At 39.5% G+C, this 19,256-nt stretch overlaps 1 protein-coding gene across 9 annotated transcripts in view; it reads left to right on the plus strand.

Moving 5' to 3' along the window:
- Positions 1-3,971: 3,971 nt before the first annotated feature.
- synrg (synergin, gamma) overlaps positions 3,972-19,256 on the plus strand; it is a 40,962-nt gene continuing 25,677 nt past the window's right edge. For 3 of the 9 annotated variants that reach the window (XM_040130364.1, XM_040130366.1, XM_040130367.1), the window contains exons 1-10: positions 3,972-4,163; positions 10,657-10,697; positions 11,849-11,985; positions 12,403-12,530; positions 13,226-13,331; positions 13,437-13,548; positions 14,412-14,822; positions 16,533-16,811; positions 18,019-18,099; positions 18,288-18,484. In XM_040130364.1, coding sequence (XP_039986298.1) covers positions 4,129-4,163; positions 10,657-10,697; positions 11,849-11,985; positions 12,403-12,530; positions 13,226-13,331; positions 13,437-13,548; positions 14,412-14,822; positions 16,533-16,811; positions 18,019-18,099; positions 18,288-18,484 — 1,527 coding nt within the window. In that variant the 5' untranslated portion in view covers positions 3,972-4,128. The remainder of the gene's footprint in view (positions 4,164-10,656; positions 10,698-11,848; positions 11,986-12,402; positions 12,531-13,225; positions 13,332-13,436; positions 13,549-14,411; positions 14,823-16,532; positions 16,812-18,018; positions 18,100-18,287; positions 18,485-19,256) is intronic. The other 6 variants (XM_040130365.1, XM_040130369.1, XM_040130370.1 and 3 more) reach the window with 6 other exon arrangements.

Consider the following 19,256-nt stretch of genomic DNA (forward strand, 5'->3'; position numbering starts at 1 on the left):
TTTGAAGAAGTGAAAGAGACTGTTTAAATTTTGGATGCAACATAAGTGATACAGTATCGATAACGATGATCCAAGTGCAATTTTAAGAATGCCACTGTGTTGTTTTTACCAACGAATATACAGTGTATTTAGCATCGTCTTGGCTGATAAATGTTCTGCATCATAAATATCTACCCAGGAATCATTTGGCAAGGAAATAAGCAAACTAGAACTAATTCCTAAATTTAAAAGGGTATGGATGGATACAACCAGGTAAATTACAGGAAAGTGTTTATAAAATTTGTGTATAAAATGATACAAAAGACCTTTGCATTTGCATTTGATATAATAGTTCAGCAAAAAGAAAAAACCCTGGCATATTCCTCTTGAACACTTCAGTCAACATAAGAATCAAGTATCTTTAATAATGCGTTCGAACAATCTAGATACAGACTATATGATATTGCAATATAGAGTGGAAAAGCGTTATGTAATTTCAAAGCCGCTTTTAAGGGGAGAAGTTGTGGTTCAAAAGGTTACGTAGTAACCTGTCAAAGTCATAAACTGTCACAGACCTTTAATATCTAGTTAACTGACTCCATCTGCTGGGACGAGCATCTGTCTGCAGCTTTCCATCAGTATGACAACAGCTGGCGAGTCTCTCAAATAAGACATAAACTACATGCCCAGTGTCAAACTGCTCACGCTGCAGACAGATTTGGTCACAGCAAGGAGCCCCGGCAGCGTCTTTGCATGAGCCAAGCAGCTAACAAGCTAAACACTGACATCTGCTGATAGAGTGGAAATTTGTTGCCCTGTGTGCTACCCCTCAGGTAGGCCTCCCTTCTAGGGTGAATATCAAACAGTAAACATTAGATTCTGAGGCGCGGGAGTGGGCGGAGATAACTGGTTAGGGTTAATTCAGGTAAGGTTGGGGTCAGGTTAAGGTAAGGGGAAACACGTTGACATTGAAACAGACTTCACCTTCCCCAGAATCTAGCCCTGGGTTTGGAATCTGGCCACAACCTATATCAAACCCGTGGCTTACTCAAACCCAACCCGTGGCTCAAGGGTGTCTTTTCTCCTGCTTGTTTCCAAGTCCCTCTCACTAGCTCTGTCCTTCTGCAAGGACACAACCTGGCGGTAGCAAGAAGAGGTCACAGGAGACGTAACAGCTTTTGAACTTTCTTCCATTGTCATCAAAGCCCACATCCAAGAATGTAATAGTTCCATCTCAAACTTATTTTAGCCATTTATGCAATTCATAATGAAACAAAATTAAAAACCAACTTTTATTTTAACACAGTAGTTACTCATAAATGATCTCCATGTCATTTGTGGGCTGTGTTTATGAAAAGGCAGAACATATCAACTAAAGAGAATCCCTGAGGGAAATGAGTCCACAGAGACAAGGAACGTGTATTTGTACGGCACCATTCAAACACAAAGGCTTTACATGAGGAATAAACTCTATTCAAACATTTAAATGTTGATGAGAAGGAAAACAAAGTAGAGTAAAAAGCCAACAAAAGACAATACAGTAGAAAAAAGAAGAATAGATAAGTGAATAAAAGTTATAAAGTTGTTCCACCATTCTACATCGCTGCAGATTATGGCAGGAATGACTTTCTCAAAAATCCTAAATGGACCTCAAAATCCTCTAGTTCTTGCTACTGTTGTGTTTTTCCTTGATGTAGAAGCCGAAATTCATCGAAATCCATTAAAACTTGAGGATTTCTAACATGGCCCTAACTCCTTATATATAGCCTCCTTATGTGGCTGCTAACTTTCTGTCTCTCCTGAATGCCAAATAGAATTGTACCTTTCTTTTCTTTAATTAGGTAAAAATAATTTTCAAATAAAGACATATGAGTCTCAAGAGAAAGCCTTTACAATCATTTCTTTGTATATTACATGTTATCTTCATTTATATTATCTGTAAGGCTCTACTGCAAGAACTGCCTCATTACCTCTGCTCTCTGGTCCCATATAAATATGGCACTTACGCTGTCAAGTCACAGGACATTTTAACATGAGCTGTACCACGTGATCAAACTAGGCTTGGAAGAACTGGGTTCAGACATTATGCTCCCTACAAACTGAACGTTCTGCAAAAACCTCTCATTTCACTGGAAGATTTTAAAAGGCTATACTCAAGTAATTTTCTTAATGTGAAGTCAACATAACTTTTGTTTGTGACCCTTCTGTGTGACCGTCCATATTTAAGCTGTACATGTTCATTATTGTGCACAGGTCTCTCCTGAAAAAAAAAAGATCACAATCTAAATGAAACTTCCTGTTTAAAAAAAAGGTATAAACAAATAATGTAAAGTGGAAAATATGAAGAAATTTTGCAAAAATATGTCAGCCATCATAGGTATCAAGGTTTAAATGATGGTAGATGAATATAAGGGCATTAAAATGGCAGCTCACAAATTACTTTGTGACACAAATGAATGGTAGAAACAGAGAGGGAAGCTATTACTTTAATATGACTATGGTCATTTTACAGTTGGAGATACAGGAACACTTACAAAAATCATCAGGATTATCTATAGAAAATACTGCTCACGGACTCAAGAATAGTCAGTCAGGCTAAAGAAGTCACGTTCACGAGTGCCTGCACACAAAGGCATATCTGGAAATGAGCAGACAGGCCGGCCAAACAAGCCGTAAATAACAGAAAATGGTGAAGTCAAACTGTCAAAATCAGATTGAAAAAGTTAAGTGCTGGGGTTAATTAATCAAGAGCGGCAACAGAACTTGGATCATGAAGCCGATGGAAGACAGTGGCACTCAGTACAGAACAAGGTGGGGGTGGGAGTAATAACAGGAAAGAGCCCGTCACAATGAGAACTGGACACAGTCACCTTAACAGCCCGCTTTTCATCATGAGGAAACATCCCACAGGCCCTTGTGAGCTGTGTCAGGAAGCAGAGGCAGTGCAACACGTGGGAAATACGCAGAGAAATGATCACACAGCTACAGAAACTAAGATTCTAAGAAATCAGTATGAAAATTATTTTAGAGTATGGAAGTAGAGGGGAGGGCAGAAGACAGCTGTTTTCTGTTTTTGTTTGTTTGTTTGTTTGTTTTAACAAAAACAGTTTTTTCCCCATACACCATCACTCTGGTGAACAGTTAAATGAGTCATGCAATATCAGAGACGGTCCCTGTGCAGTAACCCTATAACACTAAAACCCACCCACCCGTACCTACTAATCTGATTTATAATAGTTAAAAACTCATATAGTGCAATAACACGTACATATCATCCATCACTTATCAAATATAAATGCAAGCGGGAGGTATATACTGTACACAGATGTGTATACATACACATACTGTACATAACATTACCCATTTAATGTTCATTTCAGCACTCCTTGCGCTCTTCCATACCCGCACCACTTGATTCCTTGTTGCCAACTTCAGAAACTGGTTGACTGGTATATAGATATTGCATGTTGTGTCCATTGTTGTTGCTACATTTATTGACCATATGTTTATATATATATATATATATATATATATATATATATTTTTTTTTTTTTGAATTTTATTCAACTATATATGTCTATATATATACACATACATATATGTACTTTTTCTCACCCACTGGGTTATACATAAAAGTCATATGTTGTGTTTATTTATCTTTTTTCAGCTTTGTTGTCCTTGTTTTTGCTGTATGTTCCTTTGTACCTGCCTGAACATTGTTACCGGCACTGTGTGCGGTGTGTAGGTACACTGAGAGCCACTCGAAACCGGGGTCAAATTCCTTGTATGCACAGACATACTTGGCCCAATAAAGTTGGTTATCATTCTTATTCTGACATCGACGAGGACCAAAAGCGGAGGGCGGCAGTAATGCAACCTTTACGATGCCAGCTGCCGTAAAACACCGACAAAAGAATAAGAGGTAGGAGAGGTTTGCGGAACGGCCTGCAGAGAGCGGTCCCCGACAGACTAAACTCAGGCCCGGTAACGTTCAAAATGACCAGGGAGGGAGTCCAAACTCAGGGCTCCTAGCTCCCAAGGTCCTCAGGCGGAGAGCTGAGCCTGACAGACCGAGCTCAGGGCTCACGCCCCAAGGCCACGCTCGTCACTGCTGACATCATCCTCCTGCTAGTGACTACTGGTATCAAGATGGCGCTGCGGCCAGGATCAGGAGGAGGCAGCAGGTATTTTAGCCTTTTAAAATCAACTCTGTCCCGAAAAGTACGGTGTGTTCGTGAAGCGGCCGCCTCTGGTAGCCGCTTAGCCTCACATTCAGCGCCCGGGAGGGACCTCAGAGACGGCGCCGAGAGCCAGGGTTTTGTTGTCGAGGCTTGATATGTTGAGATGAGATGGCTGGTTGTCAGGTGTCATAGCTAACGTTAGCTAGCTGGTCCTGCCTCTGCCTGTCAGAGTGGACCAAAAATAACGCCATAATGTTCACGATATTAACGCATATTAACACGCAGTGCCGTGCTTAGCAGTTATTATCCCTGGAGCTTTCGGTATCCCGTGATAAAACATGACATTAATTGAAAATAAATGCACACAACTCTCTTGCAGACAGGCCTGTGGACGGCTGATTGTGTTGACATCTGGCCTTATCAACTCCGATTTTCTCACTAAAATGTCATCTATCTATCTATCTATCTATCTACTTAGTATCGTGTAGGTATACTGCTATGTATCTAAGAAGGTGAAGCAGATGGGACGCGAGGATCCTAGAAAAAGCTGCTAAATTAGTTAATATTTTCTCTTACACGCCAGCTGCAGATGCTCTACGTGTTCCCCTTTTCGGGATTCAGACTGCTCTGCTTTATGCCAAATCAGTAGTTCTTTACTGAATCACATAATCAATTCCGTCACACATGCAGCCTCCACATCTCCAGCCAGTAAGTGGTTGCAAATGTTTAGGTGATGTTGCGGTATCTTATTCAAGCAGCAGGATGATGGTCTGCAGAGGAGATGAAAAGGCCGGCCTCATGATTATTTTATAGGCTGAGCTGGAGAAGCTTGAATAATAAATATGCTCAAGCGTCCTGACCAGCCAGGTGATACTGATCCGACAGGTGTAACTAAAGCCCCCAATACTGCGTGAATGAGTGAGTGAGGGCAGTAGGAAGAAGCAGTTCGAAAGCAGGTGTAAGAAGAGGAGCTGGAAATAATTATAGTTCTTCTTTTATGTGTTTATCATTCTGCTGACATTGAAGAGTTATTGACTTGTGCTGTGACATCTCTTGGCTAAAGTCAGTTTTTTGTTTGCTTGATGCCTGTTTGCAGAGTGTCAGCTCGGACAAAATATGTTGAGTGGGAAAACTTGACTTAATTTATCAGACAGATGGGGTCAGTGGTATGATTATATATGAGGCAATTTAATACATTATTGCTACTAAAGATTGTTTTCATTATCAACTAATCTATCAGTTATGTTTTCGATTAATCATTTGGTCTACAAAACATCAGAAAATGGTGAAAAACACCCATCACAAAATCCCAGGTTACAATTTTCAAATGCTTTACTTTGTCCAAACAACTGTCCAAACCACCCAAGTATTAAAATTCATGTAATATAAACCAATAAAAGCTAATTTTTACATTTTAGGCATTTATTTTTTCTTGGAAAATGACTTAAATGGTTATTTAGTTATCAAAAGTTGCAGAATCATTTTCTGTCTAGTTTGGTCTATAAAATGTCAGAAAATAGTGAAAAATATCTGTTATAATTTAACACAGCCCAAGGAGATGTATTCAGATGTCTTGTTTTATTCGACCAAAAGTCCAAAAACCAAAGATATCCAGTTTATTATCATATATGACAAGGAAAAAGCATCAAATCATACATTTGAGAAGCTGTAACCAACCAGTGTTTGGCATTTCTGCTTTAAAATGACTAAAACATGTAATTAAAATAGTTGATGATTAATTTTCTGTTGTTTGACTAATTGATTACTTTAATAATCAGTGCTCCTCTACAATATAAACCAGCAGATGATTTTCCTGTATTGTTAATACTTTGACAGCTATCACAGTATTAATCTTTCTGGTTGTGTAGAGTCTGGTTTTATTAGACAGTTGTGGGCTATGTTACTAATTAATAGGGGGACTTTTTTATAGCATAATATGGGATTTTTATGTGATTATTGAAGAGTTTTGATTTGCTGAATTACTGAAAAACAGATATTCCTCTCTGGTTATTATACTGTATCTATACATTTTTTTTCATCTTAAAATGTACTATATGATGATATACTTATGCAGTTATATCTAAAACCCCTGGGTATTCTATATTTAGTTGATTTTTGAAGTAAATCGAAATAAATACAACGCCATCAGCAAACAGAAAAATAAATAAAAATAGCCATTCATCAAACGTTATTGCACTTTTTATTTCATGAACTTGAACTGAAAAAATAGAAAAAAATTAAACAGTAATTGTGCCATGTTCAAAAGTTTGGGCACCTGGCTAAGTCAGTACTTACAGTATATTAACATTTGAAGAGAGGCCAATTCTTAAATGTGTCTTTGCTGCAGTAATTGAATTTACTTATTTTCATGATAATAATCAACAAAATATGGAATATTCCCTGGAGCACCCAAGCTTTTACATACAACTGTATAGTGATACCCCGAGATAGAGCATTTGATTCATATTGGACACTCCAAGCCAAGTACCACTTCTTCACTGTTGCTGATAAGGCCTTAAAATTGAGAGAGAAGCTCTGTTAAAAACACAATATTTTTGTCTGGGGCATCTTTTATCTGTAGAACATTAAAGTCTCCTTTAATCTTTTTGAAATATTTCCAAATATAACGGATATGAATGAAGGAATGTTTTGGATAGTTTCGGTTCCATGTGTTTTTCCCTGCCAGACATGATAATTCAGCAATATTAAAGCAAAATGTGTCAGGAGTGCCACAGTGGAGAGCCAGGAGGTGGAGTAGTGGTGCAGCTTACAAAAACCTGCTTGACAGCTGAAGCATGTATCAGTATTATGAATACACATAAAGAAGCCAAGCTGTTAAGTCCCAAGTTGCTGCAACTGAACCTCCCCCCCTTGAGACTGTGACAGAGATGCATGATATCAATATGATTAGGTGATGAAGGCTCCATGCATTTTCCTCTGTCTTCAGCAGGCCATGTGATTACACCATTCATCAGACAGCTGACCTCCTGAATGTCATATGATGTCATATCGTAGTATCCCATTAGTCAACTTGCTGCGGGGTGTGTTTCGTAACTGTTGACATTTCCAAGTTGGAATTATAGCTGGATAATTTGTTCATTGTCAGTTCTGGACAATTGGGGACATAATTAAAACATTTATTCTTAAGTTATGACGGCCAGAGTCGAATTTATGTCAGGTCACAGTGTTTATACATGACTTCGTTTGTCTTTACCATCTTAGTGTGTGGTAACAGGACAGGGGCCTTTAGTTCTAGTGCCTGTGGTGGACTTCCAAAAACCCCAATTAATAAAGGGTTCACACCTTGATTGGATCCCCTGCCACATAAGTGATTAACAGGATCCAAATTAGAGCTGCTACGATTAGATGTAAACATTCTCTGGTTCCAGCCTCCCAAATGTGAGAATTGAATACTCAGCTTTTCATATAAAATAGCAAACTGAACATCTTTTGGTTTTTGTACAAAACAAGACATCTTACGATGTTACCTTGGACTCTGGGGAATTAAGACAGGTATTTGTCACATTTTTTCTGACATTAACAAACGATTAAGTGATTAATTGAGAAAAGACTCGTTAGTTGCAGCTGTAATCCAAATCAGAAATTTTATGGTGTTTAGGCTTTTAATGATCAATTATCTTTAGATTAAGTTTTAATTAATTTTCCTTATTGATCATTTTAATAATTTCTCGGAGCGTAAAGTGAGATTTTGTTATATTCAACCAACAGTTCTAAACACAAAGACATTTCATTTACTATTATAAAGAAAATATAAAGAAATACTTTCATGTTAGAAGCTGCAAACAGCAAATGTTTGGCATTTGTAATCAATTATAAAAGTAGTTGCTGATTAACTTTGTTTTGATCAACTAATCAATTTACCTTTTCAAGCTTAAACTTATTAAATGTCAGAAAATATGAAAAATACTGGTCACAGTTTCTCAAAACCCCACGTCTTACCATTGCTTGTTTTTTTCGGACCAACAGTCAAAGATATTCATTTACAGTGATATAAAACATAAAAACAGCAAGTCATTGCATATGAGAAACTGAAACCAGGGAATGTCTGGTATTTTTTACTTGATAAACCAGTTAAATGATAAATAGATGGTCAAAGTTGTTGATAATCAAACAGGACGTTAATTGTGTCTCAAATCAACTGATCAACTAATCGTTTCAGCTTACATAGATGTAACAGGTTCAGTGACAGCCTTTAAGTCTGTCTGTCCTTGTGAAAGAAGTCTTGTCAAATCTTCTGTATAATCCACTAAAGGAGCAGTTTCAGAATAAGCCAAAAGTAATTTTAGTGGCGTCTTCTGTGATGATGAGCTTGCCTGAAACTCCTGACCCTGCCTTCTGTCTCCCAGCTTTCCCAACAGTTTGATGATAGCTGTTGGATGATTACAGGTCTCTTACAAGGCACTGGCCTGCCTGGCATCCACAGCTGCTATCGCTGCTTATCTCCCTCCATGTTAATCTGCTCAGCCATGACCTGTTATTTGCTGCAGGATGGTGGGCAGCAGTGCTTTAGTGCTCCTCTAAAAGCTCCTATAAGCTTAAAAATCTTACAGGGAGCAGATGTGAGAATCCCTCCAGCTCAAGCGTCATCACTGAAGATAAAAACACATTCATACTACATGAGTACACTGTGAAGGGTAACCTCAGCTTCTTTTTTGTGTTGTTGTTTTTTTTATAATGACTTAGCAGAACAAATATGATCTATATTACCTTTAAATACCATCATTGTCCTATGAATCATGAGAGATGTCCCCACAAAGGTGTTCGCTTCATCTCATTCATTCAGAGCTGTAAAATATCTGGTTTTTTAGCTGCTAAATGCTACGCTATAATCACCAGCTGGTGCCTAACTGTGTCTGTCTGCTGTTTGGTGCTGAGCATGTGGGGTACAGTTTTGGAGCTTTTTTCGCTGAATAAAACGCTAATGAGTGTTGAGACTGAACCAACACCGTAAAGTTTTGGCCCCGAAAAACCAAAACAATAAGCTGATAGACACAATAATGCTCCTCAGAATTGATAAGAACTGCAGAGTCTGGTGACAAGTCGCAGTGGGTTAATCACTGCAAGAGACCCCTCTCAAATTACACATAGTCTGTTTGATCTATTGATAATTTCAAAATATTGATAATTGCAGCTTTAAAGTTTATTTATTAGCTTGATAATATTTCTGTGTACTGAAATTCCTCTCATATAGACAAAATGTGGCAGTGGAACGTGTAAAATACAGCTGAAGGATCAGTTGACTCACAGAAAATGACTCAACAGCGAATCAAGTCATTTATCAACAAAAAGCCAAAAACTTGCTGGGACCACCTTGTCAAATATGGATTTTAATACATTTAAATTTGATATCTTTGAGTTTTGTATTGTTGGCCAGAAAAAACAAATATTAAGAAAGTTTTACATTGAGCTTTGGGAAATTGTAATGATAATTTTTCACTTTCTGTCACAGTTTATACTAATAAAAATAATCAGAATGGTTAATTTATTATTAAAGTAATTGTTAGTTGTGGCCCTAGTGTACAGTTTCATGATTTGTACTCAAAAATAAACATTTTCTTTGACTGCAAATTTAGCTTGCAGTCATGGGTAGCAGAGGCCCGGCTGGCTTTTTCTTCTGTTTGTTTCTCCATCAGTTCCAGCCTGAAGAACTGAGCTGTAATAAGTTATCTGACAAATAGCTGAAGGCCTGTGTGAGTTGGCTCTGGTGAGGGAGAGACTTCCTCTGATTATTTCTTAAAGGCCTGTTTCTCAGCAAAGACCCAGTGACAGATTCCAAGTTGCCTGTGGAAACTGATCTTTGTGAATAAGCCGAAACTACAGTTAGGTTGCAAACCAAAGGCTCATTGTAAGGGCTCTTTCTGTGACTGTTGCGTTGTGCTGACGGCGAACGTATATTGGTTACATTTTTCCTGTCAGATTTAGTGCTTGTAGTAAAAGCGGCTTTTAGTAACTTGGTGTTTGGAGATAGACTGACAACAAGATTCATGCAGCATTCAGATGTGGTCTAACTCAATGAAGCAGTAGATGATGAAAAAACAAGTCAAAAACCGAACAGCAAGTCAGTCTCAAGTGGCTGTGTGCATTCAGACCCAGTACCCCACCCTTTTTTTTTTTTTTTTTTTTTAAAATCTACCTAGTCTTTAAATGGTGTCTTACATGGCACATACTAATACTAACATTAAACAATTATTGGTTACAAAATATTAGTCATCATGCCATAAGCCTCTTTACATGAGCCTCTTAAACTGATCATTTGCCACTGTTTCACTTGCTGTAGGTGTGGAAAAACATTACTGATGCAGTAATGGCCTCATATTTTACGCTGTTCAAGACTTCAGAGGGCATGTTTATGTATCTCACATCATTAGTTCACATAGAAGGTTCACAGCTGACCTGATGTGTCATCAGTATGTTACTTTATTTTAGCTTTAGTTTGAATCTCATAACTTGTATTCATCTTTTTTTTCTCTTTCAGTTTTATGTATCCTGTTGGAGGGGGCTTGGGACCTCCACAAGGTGAGTCATTTTGCAGTTAACATTACCAGTTCCTAAAAACAGTTTTTGTCTTAAATATGTTTGACCAACTTCATCAGAAGCTGACCAGATTAGTGGGAGTTTCGGTGTAGATTGAGACTAAAAACTGTAAAAACGCGTTCTTGTTCTTGCATTTCTTGATGTTGCTATGTTGTGACTTTGAAACTCCTTTTAGTTTCAATGGAAATACTGTAGATACTGAAGAACTAATTTCCAAACAAGTAAATACAAGTTAACTTTTTAAAAGATTAGATTCTGATCATAGCATGCACTTTGACTGATTACACACAAATGCAGAACATGTTTAGTTTGCTGCGTGTCACAAATGACCTAGTACTGGGATCGCTCATTAAAGATGTAGACAAACTGTAGCCAGATTGCTTCTGCTTTACTTTTCATTAGGCATTCCTGTTAACATTTGCTCATTGCCATTTAAGATCACCATAAGTCATCAGGTAGAAGTGAGTAGCAGTAAGGAGCGCATACCTTTGTTACCCGTTCCCAGCGCTGTGCACTGTGGGCCTCAGTATACCTATCATTTAGCTGTGAGTGAGCGTCATATTTAGGCTGTTTGACTTTGCAGCAACACTCCTGATAAACCATCCACACATCACTGGGACAGACGTCTCTCAGGGGTCATTTCATGCTCCCGTTAGCAATGTAATTTTAGTCAGACAAATTAGAATATGTGCAGCCTCCCTAAATAAGCCATTTATTCAGCCCGGTTGAACCCTAACATGGTGAATCATCTGGGGGCTCCAGTAGGAGCTGGCTGCTCAGCTCTGGCTGTCAGATTACACAGCATCTGTGAATACAAACACACACTCTTCCGCTATTTTTTTTTTCCTCACTTGTCTTGCTTTGCTCCAAGCTGTCACAGTCATCACCAGAAAAACAAATTTGGTTGTTGCTGAGCCTCTGTCTTTTTCCAGCTGTCCAGGAAATTGATTTGTAATATCATGTCCACATTCTGGAGGTTTTTTTTTTTTTCCCCCCAAACTCCAGACTAGTATTAACTTTTCCTGCGTGTACTTTAAATTGGGGTTACTGTCATGCTACAAATAGTAATTGAATACACTATTCTTTGCCATGTCTACAGTATATCTTAACAGTGTCTGTGTGTCTTTTTGCAGGCATGGTACCTATGCAGCAACAGCAGCAACAGCAACAGCAGGGCTTTCCTATCGTTCCAGTCATGCAACCTAACATGCAGGGCATGATGGGAATGAACTTTGGGGGACAGATGCCCCCAGGGGCCATGCCTATGCAGGTGAGCTTATGGATCTGTATTTGGTTTTTAGAGTTTATCTTCCTGGTTCGGTGTTTGTCTTTTAGTATTTTGAGGTTGAAATTGTAGCTCTTTAAGTCCCTTTAGGTGTTTTGTCCATTTTAACAAAGTTGCTAATGAGGGCTTCGATTGATGAATGCATATAACTGAACACTGCTGTATAGATTTAACTGACATTCACTGAAGTGGATGCCCGGGTTTAGAGCCCCTCTTAACCCTCCATGTGCCCAAATTAATCAAGTCACAAACTGAAACATTATTATTAACGTGATTCTGAATTATATCGCTTTCCCTTTGTTTTAGCATTTAACATCAGGTGAACGGAGAGTGGAAGGAAAAATGCTAATGATATTTCTGAGCTGCTTTTTTGTATGTTCTTCTTTTCTTTTTTTCTAACAGGGTGGGATGGCAATTGGGATGCAGACCCCTGGGATGCAGTTCTTGGGTCAGCCACAGTTTATGGGTATGAGACCTGCTGGACCCCAGTACACTGCTGACATACAGAAACAAATGGCTGAGGAGCACCAGTAAGACATCTTTACACTAATACCATGGAGACTGTGTGTAAGCGTGAATGCTCGCATTGAACAAATGTGGAAAAGAGGCCTTGTTTTTAGCCCCAGACTGAAATGTCTCAACAACTATTGGATGGTCCACCATTACATTTGGTACTTTGGTAATTTGGATGCATTTTGATCACTTTGATGATCCCTTAACTTTTGTCATCAAGTGCCATCAAGTCACAATTTTCTATTTCACCAATATTTTGGTTTATGACAAAATACCTGTGTTTATCCTTCTTTCAATATCAGTAAGACTTGGAATTTTCTATGCATTTCCATCCATTCTGTTCATTGCATCTATGTATTACACTATATATGTGTTTTAAATGTCTTATTATCTGGGAGCATGCTGGTGGCCTAGGGGTTTTTAGACCCTTACTGTGTATTTGCAATGTTGCATTCTTTATATGTAAAGTGCAAAGTGCAATGGCTTGAGTGACTACATATAACCGTAATAACATTAATTTACAAATAACCAGTAGAATATCATTTGTCAACTATGACAAAGACAGATAAATATTGATTTTAACCAATTAATGTACACGTAATGTTAGATTAAGTCGTGTTCAATTCCTATGTTTTGCCTCGCTCCCAGCTCCTTCAAGAATATTATTTTGTTTGACTCTACATATAATGTCTGTATTTTTCTTGCCCGTTAGAAAGCGTCTGGAGCAGCAGCAGAAGATGCTGGAGGAAGACAGGAAAAGAAGACAATTTGAAGAGCAGAAACAGAAGCTGAGGCTGCTCAGCAGTGTCAAACCTAAGGTGAGTGTCTCTCCACATCCTGATTATTTTTCTATTTTTCTGACATGTCCACTGCTCATCTCTCTACCCCGCTGGTCTTTCGATACTCTGTTGTGCTGTACTCAGACAGGGGAGAAGAGTCGTGATGATGCCTTGGAGGCAATCAAAGGCAACCTGGACGGCTTCAGCAGAGATGCAAAGATGCACCCCACTCCATCATCACAGACCAAGAAGCCAGGTACCTTCACCTAAACAATTTTAGTTGTAATCCCTGGGATTATCCTGTTGTGCCTCAGCAGATCTGCTCTCTGTAGCTCTGCTGAAAGGCCCCGTCTGAGAATAATAACTGGATTAGAGGCAGGTCAGTATGATGGCCACCCAGCTGGCAGCCAGATCAGCAAAATTTGGGATTTTCTGTCTGAATATATACTATGCAACTCAGATTCTTAATCGCATTTTTTAATCGTATCGCTTTTGTTTCTCACTTGACTTCATCCTGTATCTCACTGCCAGTATCGTCATTATCACCTTTTCGTACTATCTTAATTTTTAGATCTGTGTTCAATACAGCATCTGGCAGCAGCATTTTGGACATCAGTGTTCACTTTGTGAACGTTTTATAGTGTCTTAGTCTTGTAGATTTCCCTCACTTTGTTTGATTTGAATAATTATTAGTGACTAGACAAACTAGAACTGTCTCGTATTTCACAAGAAAATTGCAAAGATTAGAGAATAGTCAGAGAAAAATACATACATTTATTCTGCTGTGTAAGTCTCTTTTATATCCCATTAATCATCTCATGAACCCACATGATTTTTGGGATCTTGTGATCCAGTGGAGGGTTCCCGACCCCCAGGTTGGGAACCTCTGCATTAGAGTCATTATTCTGCTGATGACATTTATACAAATGCAGTTTAGAAAAATTGATAATCAGTATTTCAGAATTTTCAGAATAGAATTTTATTTGAATTTGCAGTTCTAAAGTTTCTGGTCTTGCAAAAAATAGTGGTTCACTTTTGCAAAGTGCAGCCCTTAATTTATTTTCCATTGTGGTGTGTGTCATGTGTTGTGCCATCATCATTATTTCTTCATTTTTGCAGACTCATCGCCATCACACCCGTCTGTTACCACTCACTCCCTCCCCCCAGCTTTGTCCGAGGACAATGACGAGTTTAATGACTTTCAGGGGCCTGTAGATGCCCCAGCCTCCTTCCCTCCGCCCTCCTCCTCCACTTCCTCCGACTATGGCCTCTCCTCTCAGGCTCATGTCCAGCCCTCGTCCCCTGCCCCCAAGACAGGTTTCTTTGAGGACAATGATGATTTTAGTGACTTCGTTCAGGGTCCTGCAAACACTTTCCCTTCCTCCAACTTCCACCTCTCCTCTCAGACCCAAATTCAACCCTCGCTCCCTTCCTCACAGTCCCACCCTCAGTCCCTTCCCGCCTCTGTGTGTATTCCCACTGCCTCCCAACACTCTGCTGTCAACACCAGCTCCCAATCTACATTTCAAGGTAACTCTTCTTCTGCTTCGTTGACACCTCCCCTCCTTTCCCCATAATTTATACTCAGCCATTCATACATTGAATTAGTTTGGAAGATTTTTTTTGTACTTGTAGTGCTGCTTCTATTGCTAATGCTGAATGTTTTCACTGGTACCTCCAGATTTTGGGTTGGTTTTGGCCTGCGTTGCAGTGCAAGCATGCCGCCAGCACAGCAGATGGCCTCATTATCTAAACCTTTAAAGCTACCAGACACACTGCTAACTAGGCAAACAAGGATACAGAATAAATAAGTAACCCAGCTTGCTTCATCCTAAGAGAGAAGGTTTCTCAGCAGGTTTGAGCCACGTAGTAGTTGAACCCATTACTGAATCCATTTGTGGTTTGTGTAGTGATAGAAGACGGTCACTCTCATATGTCATCTGCCATCTAATATCTGTGATGAGCAGCTGCTCTGTGACAGCTCTCAGTCTGTATGAATGACAGGACAGTGAGATCACCTTCTGTCCAGAGAAATGCAACAGCTAGCCCTCCATCGAGTGTCATCCCATATCCTCTGAGACATTTCTGACCTAGTTGTTTAGCATCTGGAATAAGCAGATTAGATGGCGTCAGGATTGCTTGCGTCTGATAGAACAGAAGAGAGACCTGAGACGGTCCTGAAAAAAAATGTACATACTGGTAATAAAGGATTAATATACTATATGCAGACAGTAATGCAACAAGATATCATGTGTAGGACAGAAAATACTGTGTGACATTAAACCAAGTATAAACACACTAAGGGGGATATTTACTAAGCCCGGTGTACATTTCATCAGGGGCACAAAACTTTGCTTTTTTCATGAAGTAACACAAAATAAGATCTGATGATGTCCTGTTTTTAAGCTAGCAATAAAGAAAGCTTTTCAGTCCTACTGATCTTGTAATAGTGGTTGAGGAGAGGACACTTTTGGAACTGCGAGCATGTGTTCATACTGCAAGAGGAAAGCTGTATGTGAAGAGACATTAGTTAAATAGCCTGATGTTTTCAGCTCAACAAAAATGTGAGAGATAAAAAAAAATTTATATTTTAAAAAGTTTTAGACTCTTTTGATGATTATTAGGCAGATAAAGGTCCCTTGTGGAGTTTTCCTGTAAACAAGCAAAAGTTATGTTCACATGCTTTTGTTGGTGCTTTGCAACATATCTTAGTGTGTTACTGCAACCTGCTGATCAGTGGAATAGTGTGAAAACTTTGGTAGGACTGTGTATGGTATCGCCTGCATACGCACATGCATGTGTATCCTTGCGCAAGAAATAAATAAAACAGGGACCCATTCGTAGAAAAACAGCACCAAAGTGCTACTGGAGGTCTAAAACTTCACAGGGGACCTTCAATGAGTGTTACTAGTTGCTTCAGTTGCACTGAACTGGACCTGCTATGATCCATTAAAAGTCAGGAAAAATAAGAACCATCTCTTATCCACTAGCTCGACCGGGATATAGTCTCTTTGTATGCATCTGATAAAACAACAGATTTCTTTTCCCGGATGTAAAATTACAGATGCAGTTTTGTTTTTGGTGCTGTTTTTCTTCCATTCAACCAAAAATGCTTAGTTAACAGATGGATATAACAGCAAGTGTAATTTTCAGTTTAGCTTCAGATACATAGGAAACTTGAACTGCTTTGATTAGCTTGTCTGTGTTACAAGGAAGCTTGTTCCTCATTCATTCCTCTAGGCCCTTCCCTGGAAGAGAAGCTGTTCTCCTCATGCGATCTTACTGCTGATAAGACGGCCCAGGTTAGCTTTAAGTCCAAACAGAGTTTGGCTAAAATGGGCCCTAGAGCTAAAGTTTCAGCCCAATTTCAATCCAGCACTAAAGCAAGGAACTGGGCTGCGGCCCCCGAAGACTTGAATTCTGTCTTCGCCGCAGAAAAGCTACCTGAGGCCCCAGTTTCAGCACCCAGCGTCCCCCCATCAGCTGCTGACTCATCCTCCCAAACCAGTAGTGACAGTGGTGAGAGAAGTGCCTGTTTATTAGACTTCATAGCTTCTTCTTCTCTCCCATGCTTTGCTGCAGCATTAACACGCAATCAGAGCAGTAGTTTTCTTTCCGTCCTGGGAAAATCTTTTCACTCTTTCTAACCCTGACAAAATAATTCTTTATCTCTTTGGGTCATGATTGGTTTATACCAGATTCTAGACTGGGCATCACACCATTTTAGCCTACTGTATGTGCTCATACATGAAATCACGCAGAATTTTTCTTCTCCTCTGAGATTATTATGGAGTGACGGTGTCTTTGAGGTACCCTCACTGGTCTATTTACATCTTCTCCTAAGCCAAGTCTATGCTCTTCTTTCTGCCTGCTTTGTACCTCTGTTACTTCAGGCCACATCTTATTAGAGGGGCCTTCTCATGTTGGCTCTGTCTGCACATATATTTGAAATGGACTGAGTCTGTCGAGGTCCTGGGGTAATACCTGCTGGCTCAATAAGCCGCCGTCTGTTCTCTTGCCATGTAACAACAACTCTCAGAGAATGACCTCTGGCGCATGCTGACTGCTTTGGTTTAATAGGGATGCGCATGGATTGGCAGCTGCCACTGGGGCCAAAATATAATCCAAGGCTGATTGTGCATGCTACCCTGCTACTCCTTTGTGCTGTAATTTGTTTGTCTGTGTCCGTGTTCTCCATGTCATCAAGGGAAATAAAGGGATCATCGTGGAGACCAGAGAGATTTGTAATAAGATTCATTTAACTGCCCAAGACTGATGGGAGTATTGTGTGTGAAATGGCTGCCTGAGTAAACAGATGCCTTACAGACAGGAACTCAAAACCCATTATTGCTTTGTTCAAAATGTTTTCTAGTCTATTTGCTGTAAAAAAAAAAAAAAAAAAAAAAAGTTTATTTAGGTCAATGTGAGCAGTTAAATTAGTTTTTTGTTTTTTTTTTTCTTACAAGGCAGTTTCCTCTCTCCCCTCTCCCTGAATCTGGAAATAGCTCGCAGACTGATTTATAGATCTCTGATGTGGCAGGACTGATTAAGTGCAGGGGAGCGTTACACCTGCACTGAGCCTTCCAGACATCAGGTGTATGATTTTGTTGAGTTTGATACAAAGCAGGGCTCAGCTGCCCAGAGGCTTGGCAAATCATATGCCTGGACAAGGCCTCTGCTGTAACAACTAACTGTGTGCACGCGTGTGTGTGTCTGCTTGTGACAGCAGGTGTTGGCGTGTACCCACAACAAGAGCACCTCCAGCCCATGCTGCCAGCCTGGTTGTACAATGACAGCCTCGTCCCAGGTAAACATTTCCGCATGAAAACGTCCAGTATAACGTACCAAATCTTCTGTATTTTGTGAAAAGAAATGACACTACACCATATTGATTTCCAGTTAAGCTTAATATTATAAATTAATATTTTTAATTTTAGGTTGACCTTTATGTTTCTAGCATGCATGAATATTTCTTCTCTGCTTTTCTGTCCTTAGAAATGTTCAAGAAGGTTCTTGAATTCACCATGACCCCGGCAGGGATAGACACAGCCAAGCTCTACCCAATATTAATGTCATCAGGTCTTCCCAGGGAGGCACTGGGTCAAATCTGGGCGTCAGCCAACCGCACAACACCTGGCATGCTGACCAAGGAGGAGCTCTACACTGTACTTGCACTAATTGGTGTTGCGCAGGTAATAAGTGGAGTCAAGACAAATTATCCACATAAAATGACTTAACTTATCATTCCCCGTGGCTTCCACAGAGCTGCGCCATAAACCCCATACGGTAGACGAGGTTAGTTAAAAACAGAGAAAGAAGCAGCGCTGTGAATCAGTTGAGGAATTGCGATGCATCGTAAACCAAATATATGGCTGAGTCTACATCAGCCGAGTTTGGCAGGAGGCTCCTTATCATCCTCAGCCTGGGCCTGTTACCGCCACCTCTGGTATGATGCAAATCTGCAGGCAGCTCACAAAACACTGCGTGCCACCACATCCATGCAAGGAATAATGATAAAACACCTTTGGTGGTATAAATCTGCAAGAGCCTTAAAACACAGACACAACAAGGTGCATTCTCAAGTGAGGGGGAAAAACTTTGAGCTTGCCAGTGACATCTATTCTGAGGAACTTGCCTGTGTTGAATGAGTTATATGCAGCCATTAGTCTTTTTTCACAGTTCAGTGAATGAGTAGCCACTAAGCTGTAATATCTCTCATGATCTTTGTCGTTCTCAAATGATCTTCAATGATTTAACTGAAAGCAAAATCTGCATTTTATTTGCAACAGTCTTATAAATGAAATTATACAACATTAAAAAATTAATAAATAAGTTGGGTGTATATTTTTCATATTGTCAACAATTCCCATGAAAGGACCAAAAGCAACAATGGGTTAGTCCGTCTCGCAATACTTTCTCACCTGCAACCCTGCCTGTGGTTTTTATCTCGTCTCATTTTTAAAA

The sequence above is a fragment of the Xiphias gladius genome, chromosome 7, assembly GCF_016859285.1.
Source record: "Xiphias gladius isolate SHS-SW01 ecotype Sanya breed wild chromosome 7, ASM1685928v1, whole genome shotgun sequence".
In the NCBI taxonomy this organism is placed as follows: domain Eukaryota; kingdom Metazoa; phylum Chordata; class Actinopteri; order Istiophoriformes; family Xiphiidae; genus Xiphias; species Xiphias gladius.